At 34.7% G+C, this 13,032-nt stretch overlaps 1 protein-coding gene across 1 annotated transcript in view; it reads left to right on the top strand.

The window, feature by feature from the left end:
- LOC132096017 (CUGBP Elav-like family member 5) overlaps nucleotides 1-13,032 on the top strand; it is a 162,550-nt gene that overhangs the window by 132,076 nt on the left and 17,442 nt on the right. The window contains exons 6-7 of the mRNA XM_059501129.1: nucleotides 596-754; nucleotides 8,696-8,840. Of these exons, the coding sequence (XP_059357112.1) occupies nucleotides 596-754; nucleotides 8,696-8,840 (304 nt within the window). The remainder of the gene's footprint in view (nucleotides 1-595; nucleotides 755-8,695; nucleotides 8,841-13,032) is intronic.

Raw genomic sequence — 13,032 nt, 5'->3', positions numbered from 1 at the left:
CTTTCACCCATAATCTGTATTGAAGTACTGTGTAGGCTTTTGATGGAATCCCCAGAGGTCCAGATCTTCAGAGCCTCTGGGAGATGAGGGGAATATTGTGGCCTTTAGGGCGATCGATCTCGTGCTGGTTTAGAGAGGCCCAGCACACGAAAGGTCAAGTGGTGCAGTAAATCATCAAGAGCCTTTTAATGAGTCCACGTGTTTGCAGTTGTGAGATGTTGCACTGCAGTTTTTATTAGCACCAAGACAGAGAAAAATGGTGGGGTTGGTAAAATAACAGGTGACAAAGATGGAGATGTTGCTATAGACTGCAAAAAGCAATTGTATTACACATGATTTTCTTTCTTTTAAAATTTGGTGTGGTTGCTCTTTTGCATGCAGTTACAATAAAAGAGGACTGATGTTTTGACATTTCGAAAGGGACAAATGTTATTTTGTTATTAATGATTTACTAATTGCCTATAGTTTATATTGATATTACAAATTTGCTACCATTTGCTACAAAAGCGTAGAATACAGTATGATGATTTCCATTCATTCCATTCCATTCCATTCATTCAGTGTAACAGTACAACTGTCCTTGTGTCTCTCGCAGGGAGCTTCGTCGAGTTTGGTGGTAAAGTTCGCTGACACTGATAAAGAGAGGACCATACGCCGCATGCAACAGATGGTCGGCCAGTTTGGCATCTTCAACCCCACCGTGGCCCTGCCGTTCAGCACCTACAGCAGCACCTACAGTACTTACACACACGCGGTGAGCACACACAACATGCATTGCACGTGTCTAAAGGGCCTAAAGAATCAAACACACTTACCCTGTGCCTTTGTGCTGCACAGTCTACTGTAATAGCCTCAGATTAATGACCACTGTCCATATCTGAAGCCGCTTTTCATGCTCACTACACTGCTGAATAATGCATTAACATAATTTCAATTCCCGACCCATGAACACTTGCAGAAAAACCCAAGAGTTCCTGTGCAATTTGAACTCTTGATCCCATCGGACTAAGTAACATGAATCGAATTGATCTAGCATGCGGTTTTTATGGTTTATTTGCATTTTGAGTATTTGGTTTTTATTGTAAAGGACACTTTTGTAACCTGTGGTTTTGAGTTGATGTGTTTGCAGTAGAGCTGAGTGAAATATTAAATATTCAGAGTACATTTGAATATAAGTATACAAAATAAGCAGCTTGCACCAATTATTTGGCCATTTCTATGATTCAGTTAAAAACTAAAAAAAAAAAAAAAATATTGAATTAAGTTTGGATGTAGCATTTAAAAATGTACTTTGTAAAAAAATTAAGGTGCATGTAAATGACATGATTAAATGTTATTCTTTCTTTTGTCAGATCATGAAAAAAATTATTTTAAATTTGTTTTTTTGCCATTTCATTTCTTGCATTAAGCAACTAGTTCAAAACTCTGATTCAATAAACGTTTGGCTTCAATCATTGAAACATTTTCACTAAAGTATGCATGTTACATGTAAAAAGTCTTAAAATTTACTTTGTATGATTATTTAGGTGCATTTAAAAATGAAAATAATTACATATCATTCATTAAACATGATTATTTTTAATTCGATTTTTGCTGTTCTTGCATTAATCAGTCAGTTCAAAGCTCTGATTCATTCAGTTTGTGTTAGTCAATTAAAATGTTTACTGAAGTCTGTGCATAGCATTTAAAAATAGTTTTGATGTACTTTATATGATAATTTAGGTGCATGTAAATGAAAATGATTATCAGTTTTCTGTTTAGTGAAAAATATGATTATTTTAAATTAGATTTTTGCTCTTTTACTTCTTGCATCAATCATTTAAATCGACTTGACATCCACGGCTGTTTGGGTGAAATGATGGTTCCTTTTAAGCCGTTTCAGAGTAAATACATAAATATAGAGATATATATCAAATATTATCAAAAGGCTGAAAAATATCAAGATGATTTTTTATTAGCATCATCATCCTGGCCTAGTTCAGCACACTCAGCGGGCTTAGAAAAACCAAATGAGTCTTTGAGTAATTCATCTTCTTTAGATGAATCTCACTTCATTTATGGAATGGATAATGTATTCAAAGCACATGGATTTCTGTGCATATTCATAAGCGTATTACTTGAAACGATAACAGCATTAGATACAGATTAAGCCTGCGATCTGATAGTGTGGAAGTTAGCTGCTGTTTTAAATACTTTTCAGCTCACACAGTCTCACAGAAGTGGGAAGTATGAGGATCCATATCACGTGTCAAACGGAGCGCCGTGCTCTATATATAGCATATACCCTGCAGGCGTTCAGTTTTTAATTACACTGCGCTAAAGTGTGTGCATATGTGTGTGTGTGTGTGTGTGTGTGACATTTCAAACTACAGCTTTGATTTTATAATCCATATGATGCTTTGCCAGAACCGTGTGTGCTTCCTCACCATGCAAGCGGCTCGCCTCTTATTATCCTGTGCATGTGTGAACATACTGTGCTATCTGTGTGCAATTCCTTCTGTGACATCTAAACATGGAACCAACAGAAGGAAAACCCCCAGGTATCCCATCATCCACCTGTTCTGTGTCCCCGACACAGTAAATACAACCACACATGTATAATCACACATACAACTTGAATTGTGCACACAAATAACTAAGTGCATGAAACACAATGTGTGAAAGTTTGATTTCACACATTGTTGCATTGCATAATGTGCCAGAATGCAATGCACAGTGTAATGCATTATAGTGCTATGCAATTAATAGTGTGAGTTTGTGTTGCATTTTCAGAGGCAGTGTAATGGGAATTTTGTGTTATTTTAGGATCATGGATATACATAGTCCTGCATCTTAAAACTAAATGTCAGATATCGAAAGTTTTCGAAGGTTTAGAAGTATTAAAAATGTAATTTACAATATGGAAAAATAGATTTAAATGCTCATCATATTGTGTGAGAAAGTGTTATGTATTTTATTTCGAATTATTTAGTTGAAAATTAGAAATGTTGCCTTGGCAACTAGCATAAACGAAAAGTTATATATGCTGCAACCCATGAAGAACAGTCAACAACTACATCAAATGGAGAGTGAATAGAGAGTAACAGGATCTTGCTGAGCAAATGAAAGTTATTTTAAACTGACAACCTCTACTTATATTAGTTATCTACACAAACCTAGCATTCACATGTGCATACTTACAGTATGTTCCTTCTAGATATATGCCATGCAAAGTGTCTTAAAGATCACAAACCCAGTTCTCTCTGCATGTTCAGACTCTCAGATTTAAATTGCATGTGGATTATTTAAATAGGAATGAGTAGCACTTCAAACATTGCCTTAAATAGAGAAATCTTGCCCTAAAGCAGGCAGAACGAACACACACACTCTCTCACACACACATTTACACATACACTAAGTGAAATAGACTATTCATTTTGGTCATAGTGTGATACTGCAGCACACAGGCAGCTCTGTTATCCCGCACAGGAAGTGTTGGGATTATACATCCTGCCAACAGCATTTGCATAATAGCATGAGAGTTTTTTAGGAATATTTCTGGAATTGTGGTTCTTTTTGTCAGCGGTTTGGGTTGAGTTGGTTGAAAAGTGTGCTGTGGTTTCAGAACAGTTTGATAAAGATTGCCAACTCTGACTCAGCAGAGTGTTCAAAAGAGGACAGAATATTATAGAACAGAGCAGAATAGAACTGACCTGTTAAAAATCTAACAAAACACAGCCACAGGATAAAACAGAACAGAAAAATAACCATATAGAATGGAATAGAGTAGAATAGATTAGAATAGAGCCACATAAAATTGTACTAACCATACAGAATCCAATAAAACAGTCTGAAGACTGAACAGAACCATACATAACCATATAGAATTGAACACAGTGGCATAGAATAGAGAATAGAATAGAAGAGAGCCACAAAATTGTACTTACCATAGAATCCAACAAAACAGTAATTGGACTAAACATTGAAAAAAAACCATATAGAATTGAATACTGTGAAATAGAATTGAATGTAATAGAATTGAATAGAACCACATGAAATTGAATAAAATCCAACCAAACACATAAGATCAATAAAGAATTGAATACAGTGAAATAATATAGAATAGAATAGAATAGAATAGAACCACATAGAATTGAACCGAATCATATAGAACTAAGAAAACAAAGTTATTGGATAGATCAGAAAAATAACCATATAGAATTGAATACAGTAGAGTAGAAAAGAATAGAGCCACATAAAACTGTACTAACCATAAAGAATCCAACAAAATAGTCATTGGACAAAACAGAACAGAAACTAACCATATATAATTGAATAACGTGGAATAGAATAGAATAGAATAGAATAGCATAGCATAGAATAGAATAGAGCCACATGAAATTGTACAGAATCTGACCAAATACAAAAGAGCCATATAGAGTTGAATACAGTGAAAGAGAATAGAATGGAATAGAATAGAGCCACAACATTTTTCTAACCATATAGAATCCAACAAAACAGAACAGAAACTAACCATATATAATTGAATAACGTGGAATAGAATAGAATAGAATAGAATAGAATAGCATAGCATAGAATAGAATAGAGCCACATGAAATTGTACAGAATCTGACCAAATACAAAAGAGCCATATAGAGTTGAATACAGTGAAAGAGAATAGAATGGAATAGAATAGAGCCACAACATTTTTCTAACCATATAGAATCCAACAAAACAGAACAGAAACTAACCATATATAATTGAATACCGCGGAATAGAATTTAATAGAATAGAACTGAATAGAACCACGTGAAATTGTACAGAATCTAACCAACACAAAAGAGCCATATTGAATTGAATACAATGAAATAGAATAGAATAGAACCACATAGAATTGTACAGAACCATATAGAATCTAACAAAACGAAGTGACAGTATAGAACAGAAAAGAATTATTAGAAGGGAATACAGTGAACTACAATAGAATCATATAGAATTGAATGGTGCTATGTAGAATCTAACGTGACAAGACAGAACAGACAAACAGAATAGAATACAGCAGAATTCATATAGAATTGAACAGAATAAAGAATTGCCACATGACTAGGGTCGGTGAAATTTGATTCTGGAGCTTGGCAGTATCTCTACAGAATGGCTGATTACTTTTCTGTTTGAAGCTGCAGTACAGCTCATTAATGATAATACTAACTAACAACTTTGATTTCTTCTCAGTGCTAGAAATGGCAGGTTAACCCTGAAGAGATCAGCCTGTGGTAGTTTATTTTTTTTCTCTCATGCTCAGAATGGATTGAGAATCTCATCTCTATCCTTTTTCCAGGTTTATTCCTTTTAAAAAATTAGCACAGCAGGTGTAACATCTCAATTTGTGCACTAGAAATGATGATCAATGCACGGGTAAGGATTATTTGACACTGTACTCTCTCTGGCTCAGCTTTGATGTCTTAAAGGCCTGGCACTGGAATAGAAGACACAAATAAAGGCGAGAGAGAGAGAGGATTGGAGGCTGTAATGTTGAAGCTACACTGCTCAAGAACCAAGGCACGAGCAGTCGAGCAATGAAGGGCATTTCACAAACCTTCTCAATATAAACAAAGAACAGGCCGCAAATCCACTTCATTTCAACCTCGTTATAGCGGTGCAATTTTGCTGTGTCACGCTTCAATCCAAAGCCTTTTATAGTGACCATGAAAGGGGTTTGTGCACAATGATGATGATGTTCCTTTTGTGAACAGAGCTCCAGACTGATGTTAAAACATGCTGTAGTTTGAAAACACCATGAGTGAGTGGGTTTGTGTTGTGATTGAGGAGCGGTTGGTGGTTTGCACTGCCTCCTGGTGGATCGCCGTACAATTGCACACAGCAAGTGCCTGGCTCTTGCACAGAAAATCAGCTTTTGCTAATCATAAGCAAACAATTCTGAGGATATTAACAAGACTTGAGTATTTGTCATGCTAATTATGATTTGTTCCCAGCGTTCTTGTTGTTTAATGTGATTTTCGTGATTCATATCTAGTTGTGCATGCTTTGTTCGACTTGAGCACACAAACAAAACAGCAATGATGAGCCTCTGCTACGAGTGGGCGTAAATTTTCTGTCATGGTTATGATGCTGTGCATATATCATTTTATTATTGTTTTTGGCTTGAAATGTATTATATATAATTGAATTAAAATAAATGCTGTTTTTTTAGCTTTCTATTCATCAAAGAATTCTGAAAACAAATGTATTACAGTTTCCAAAAAAATATGATGCAGCACAAATGTTTAAACATTGAAAACAATCAAAAATATTTATTGAGCAGCAAATTAGCATATTAGAAGCACATTTTCTCAGAAGGATGGTGTGACACTGAAAACTGGAATAATTATGCAGAAAATTCTAAATTTCAAATTAAATTTTAAAATATATTCAAATAGAAAAATGCTATTTTAAAAAGTAAAGTATGGCCATATTAATGATTTTACTGGATATTTTTAATAAATAAATGCAGCCTTGATGAAGCTTTTTTACACCATGGGATAAAATTATATAATTAAATAAAAAAGATAATTGTGACTTTTATCTCTTAATGCAGGCTGTTTTCTTGCAAATACAAATTTTTATTAAAAAAAATTAAACATTTCATTTTTTTATGTGGTGGTAAGAAAAAAAGCAGAATTTATAAACTTAAAATTGTAAGATACAAATTCTGAAATAAATCCATATTTTTAATTTGTATCTTTGCAATTCTTATTTTTCTTCCAAAACTGTGTTTATATCTCACAATTTTGAGTTTATGTCTTACAATTCTTGTTTTTCCCCTCAGAATTGCAAGAAAAAAGGGCAAATTGTTAGATATAAACTCTGAATTTTAAGAAAAGAAAAAAAAAACGATTTGTGAGATAAAAAGTTGCAATTATATTTTTTCATCCTTTTTTTCATCCTGTAGCAAAAACAAACTTCTATAACAAAAACTAAAATTTAAAACAAAAAAATATATGCATTTTTTTCATTACTTTTTTTTTATGCACTTTTGATGCAAATGTACCAAAAATCTGATTATTCATAATAAATTAATTCACAAAAAACTAATCGGCATGCTGTGTTGTCTGCTGCATATAAACACCTCAGCAGGATATCTACCAGTTGACACATTTATATTGTTGCACGTTGAGGCTGCCCAACCATTTAAACTACAGCTACACTTAGACTGAGCAGCAAAACATGTGATTATTGTCATCTCATTTCTTCATACACCAAGCACTTCCATTTTCCCAACCCTTCCCCTAACACGTGTCAGCATGTGCCTGCAAACATACATAAACACGCGTTCCGTCCTCCTTATCCCCATGTGAGCATATGAAGCCTCTCACAGTGCCACTACACAAGTAATTGGCCCATGATGGAGCGCTGATTGCCTCCCAGTACCTGGGGAGTTCAGCACACATTAGCATTCAATAAAATCACAGATGCATACACAAATACACACACACAGTAAATGAGTTTATCACAGAGGCTTTCTGCTCGTCTTTGTGTCTAACGGCTGGACGGGAGTTCATTTGCCATGTGAATTTGATTAGCAGAAGTGTAGAATTAAACTGCTGGAAACATATTCAGCACAATCGTTGCATTTATTTGACATTTTAGTGTTTGCTGAACCAAAATGCAGACATAAAATTGTTCACACTTCACTCTTATAAAAGTATTACTGTGCCATATCCACACATATGTCAATTTGAAATTATTTTCTGTAGTAATCAACAGTATGCTATTGATATGTTATGGTATGCTGTTATACAATCCACTACTAACTGATTGCAATATTCATGTACAACACTATATACTGGATTTGCATTGTACTCCAGGGTACTGTAATTCAGAGAATACCATGGTACTATGTTTGAAATGAATGTGGATCCTGGTGTTGATAGAGCATCTCATCCTCCAGCATCACGGCTAAACAAAGCATCGTCATTAAGAATGCATGCTAATGGTTTATCCTATAGATCAGTGTGGTTTATATTGATGTATGTATAGATTACACACTCTGTCCGTGTCAAGATGTGGTCAGTTGGTGTGTGTAGTTACAGCCGTCTTCTAGAAAGCCAATTTGTATCAGTTTATACTTTATTATATTCATATTTTAATATCCCTAGAAATATTTTCAAAGTACGCCTCATGAAATTGAAGAAATAGATAATGTTTGTTCTAGTTCACCCACATTTGCATATATATCTAAAATGCACGTTGATATAGTATTAATATATTTTGCCCCTGAAGCCAGGAGATTTTATTTACAATATAGTTTGACATTTGGAAAATATGGAAATCAAATTCAGTTTGGTTAAAAAACTTGTTTCAAATATATTTTATTTGGCCAGAATAAAATCTATTTGTGCAATATGAGGTCATTTCAGGACTTATTTACTCAGAGGAACATAACATCTGTTTTGAACTTGTGTTTGCGCAGACGTTTGTTGCCATAGTGACAGTAATAAGCTATGCTACAGTGCATTTGTGTTCATTAATTCACTTTAGGATTGTACTTTGATCAAACTTATTTGAACACCTACAGACACATGTAGCATCTCTGACAGGGTCAAGTTATATAACTAACTCTACTACTTTTTGTCAACGAGATGCCATGGTAATGTGGATTACACTTTATTTTCTGGTATGTGTATTTAATAAATGGTCACATGTTTTCTCGGTTTAGCTGATGCAGCAGCAGGCGGCGATCATGGCGGCTTCTCACGGCGGTTATTTAGCGCCCAGCGTGGCGTTTCCAGCGACACAGATCCACCAGGTGGGGGCGCTCAACATGAACGGCCTGCCGCCCACCCCGATGACACCTGTGTCAGGTGAGTCTGACGCACAACCTTAACAAAAATCACATTAAGGTGTCAGTACAATCTCAGATGTTCCAACTTCAAACTTCTTCAGTAATGTGAGATGCCTTGTAAAAGAGGATTTTCAACACAACAAAAAGTGTTAATTATTAATTGTTAATTCAAAAATTCTGATCAGAAGGCTTCTGCTTAAATGTGTGAAATACATTTTGTAGACAGATTAAGTTCTTAAGATGAAGTGATTTTTATAACACTTTACAATAAGGTTCCATTTTTAATTAACTACATAAGTTAACATGAACTTACAAGAGGGATATTATAGTTCACTTAAACTAAAAAAAAAAAAAATTACATTACTTGGAAACAAGTAAGGTAAAATAGAGTAAAATAAAAAAGCTTAAACTAATTTTATTTAAAGTAAAAAATATAAGTAACAAAAAGTTTAAAAAGTAAAATAACTTAAATAGTTATTTAAAATAAAACGTACATTGATTTTATTTAGCGAGTTGCAAGGGAGCACTTCTTTTTTTCAGTTTAATTTGAAGTACTAAAATAACTCAAACTAAATCAACTCAAATGAATAGATAAAAATGAATAAAAACATGATGTTACAAAATGATCTTTATCTTACATAGTCAAAACAGAAAATATAAATATAAATATAAATTTACTTCAAACTACAAAAACAACAAACACACACACACACACACACACACACACACACTGTTAATATTAATTTCATAATTTATTAATACATTTTTCAGATGAAAAGCTCAGTAAATTAACATGAATAATTAACAGTTCTATTAATTTGTAATTCAGTTGTATTTCAGTTGTAATTATTTACTAACATTAACAAAGATTAATAAATGCTGTAAAAAAAAAAATATTGCAGATGTATATGTGTGTGTGTGTGTAGATAGTGACAAGTCACTATATTTTTTGTTAAGTTTACTGGCAGTAAGTCTCCCAGATTTGCACTCGGTTTGTTAATCGAAGCACATCTCATGCTGAATATCTGCTTTCACTCCCACCTCACCTGATCAGTGTCATGGACTGGAACACGCTAGAGATTCCTATCGATCCGTGGGAATCGATGAGCTGAATGTGAACCACATCTCATGAATGTGTTTCAGATGGTGACTGCCACAAACACACACACACACACACACACACACACAGCTGCAGGTTCACAATCCTGTAGCAGACGCTTAAAGATAGGGATACAAGATAGTCCACAGGGTCCCGTGTGAAAACAAGCTCCTGAATTTGAGGAGCACTTTAAAATCCATCCACTACTCAGTATATTTAGGAGAAAAAAGTGGCCGTTGACTGACAAGTGTAATCTTCTGGAGCTCGAGCGATCTGTGCCACACAGAACAGATGCTTTCATCTGCGCACACGATGACCTTTAGTCTGGGTGCTGTTCTGGGCTCAGTGTTTGCCTTTCATATCAAACTAATGATGTGACCAGCAGGATGCTGATCTGAGACCAGTGCACTCTGATGATTTGTGCAAATCTGTCCCCTCCAACAAACAGCTACTGATCACATTTAACTGCCACTCTTCTCCTTCTACTTTGATTTATTGATCTGATTTGTTTAATATATGCTACATATATATATATATATATATATATATATATATATATATATATATTAAGATTCTTTAAAAAATTACATAAATATTAAAATATATTTTTGTTAAATAATATAGTATATTTCAATATAATATATTATATTAAATTATTATTTATGAAACAATATTATTATAATATATATATATATATATATATATATATATATATATATATATATATATATATATATATATATATATATATATATATATATATATATATATATATATGTGCAATGTGCGTATTAACTTACAACACATTTAAATGGCATTTATAAGTGACCCTGGACCACAAAACCAGTCTTAAGTGTACATTTTTCGAATAAATAATAAATAAATAAGCTTTCCATTGATGCATGGTTTATTAGGATCGGACAATATTGGCCAAGATACAACTATTTGTACATCTGGAATCTGAGGGTGCAAAAAAAAAAAATCTAAATATTGAGAAAATCTGCTTTTTTTAAAATATATATATGGTAGGAAATTTACCAAATAACTTAATGGAACATGTTTTTTGGAATAAAAGAAAAATCTATAATTTTGACCCATACAATGTATTTTTGACTATTGCTACAAATATACCCCAGAGACTTAAGACTGGTTTTATGCTCCAGGGACACAAATATTAATGCTACGCTCTACAGTATATGCAGGCTTCATAGTGTGTGTAGCATGTTTTTGGCTCTGAATAAGTCATGCATTGTTTGTGTAAACTGATTCTTTAGGACCACACAAGAGAGAGTGTGTTATAATACACTCCGTTTCTACACATTGATCATGTAATATACTGAGTGAACATAAAAACACATTTATATACACAATAACACCATACACTCACTCAGCATCCACTCTGTGTATTAGGGGTGTAACGATACACTCAGCTCACGATTCGATACGTATCACGATACTGGGTTCACGATACGATATGCATCACGATATTTTGAACAAAATTAAAAAATTCAACTGAAAATCAAATAACAGATTTATTTAACATTAACAGTGTTCAATAACTGTCTTGTTATACATGCAACTTAAAGAATATACAATACTTCAATATAAATCAAGATTTAGTTTACCTTCAGTACGTAAATAAATTAACAATGACTACTAGGTGTCACCGACCAATAAAACTGAATTGTATCATGAAATCAAAATTAGGATAGCCCAAGAGAGAACTTCTTTAAGCAGTACAAGTGCAACAAAAAACACGTCAAGTAGTGTCCTGACTCCTGTTCAAGTAATTTCAACACAAACAGCTTTGTTTGTTTTTTGAGGTTACTTACAGGTTTTTTTGCAAGAAAACCAGCATATCTACATTTTCTGGCAGTAGCTGGGATCTTTGCGCATTAACAATATCCCCTGCTGTCGAAAAAACACGTTCACTAGGAACAGAAGTTGCTGGAACTGTGAGGTAAGCCTTTGCAAGAGGTGAAAGAAGTGGGTACATTTGAGCATTTTCTTTCCACCATTTCAGTGGACAGCTAGTGAGGGGAATAGAAGTGTCCTTTTTGTACATGTTAATCTCTACTTCTATCCTACTTTTGGACTGGGTCACTGGTGGTTCAGAAAAAGTTGCACCAAAGAGCTCTTCCAGTGCTGTCTTTTTACTAGGTGGCTGTTCTGGCTCAACTCTGTGTGCTGCATCTCTTTGATCTGCTGCATCAGTTGGATCTCCATCACTGGCACCTCCCTCTTTCGTTTGCTTCCCAGTGACAGCCTTAAAATAAAGTAAAATAAATAAAATAATTAAGGTATACTAGTAAGTAAGTGTAGTTTCAAGTACATACACAGAAGGTGTGCACAAAGTAGGTTACACAAACATGCAATTAGAGTGACAAACACACACAAGTGCAAATACATAGATTCTCAGACAATTTGTAATGCAGACATACCTGCTGTAACTGGTTTGATTTGTTTTTCAACCGGTGGAAAACCTCTTCACGTTGTTCAGGGAGTAAGTGGGGCAATGACCGAAATCTGGGGTCCAAGGCAGTACCCTCTAGTAGATAATCCTGTTCCTCTGTGAATCTGCTTGAGAGGTTTTGCAGGATGGCTGTCTTCATGTTAGCAATAGTTGTGGAGTCTTTCTCGTCCGGTGTCATGCTCTGTTCGATCATGGCTTTCAAGGGCAATATGAGTGACAGCGTGGGGCTCTTTTGATCAGACAGGACAGTGGTGGCTTTTTTTAGCGGTTTAAGAAGGTTTACGATTTCTTCGGCGTCACTGATGTCAGCGCTATCCATAGTATCGAGTTGACGTGCATTTTTGCGCACCTCAGTGCTCAAGAGGGCTGCCGTTATCGCAGCTTGTTGCTCGAGATAGCGTTCCAGCATCTCCATTGAGCTGTTCCAGCGTGTAACAACATCCATGATAAGCTTGTGTGATGCGATCTCAAGCATATTTTGCTTTGCCGCGAGCACAGCTGTTGCTGTGGTACTGCGGTGAAAGAAAGCCACGACTTTCCTCACGCGACCCAGCAAGCGTCTGACGCGGGGAACATTCAATCCTGCTTGCGAAGCAAGATTCAAAGTGTGTGCAAAACACTTAATATGCGGTGACATCC

This window comes from Carassius carassius, chromosome 20 (assembly GCF_963082965.1).
Source record: "Carassius carassius chromosome 20, fCarCar2.1, whole genome shotgun sequence".
In the NCBI taxonomy this organism is placed as follows: Eukaryota; Metazoa; Chordata; class Actinopteri; order Cypriniformes; family Cyprinidae; genus Carassius; species Carassius carassius.
The sequence above is the reverse complement of the archived record's forward strand: the minus strand, read 5'-3'. Positions and strand labels throughout refer to the sequence as shown.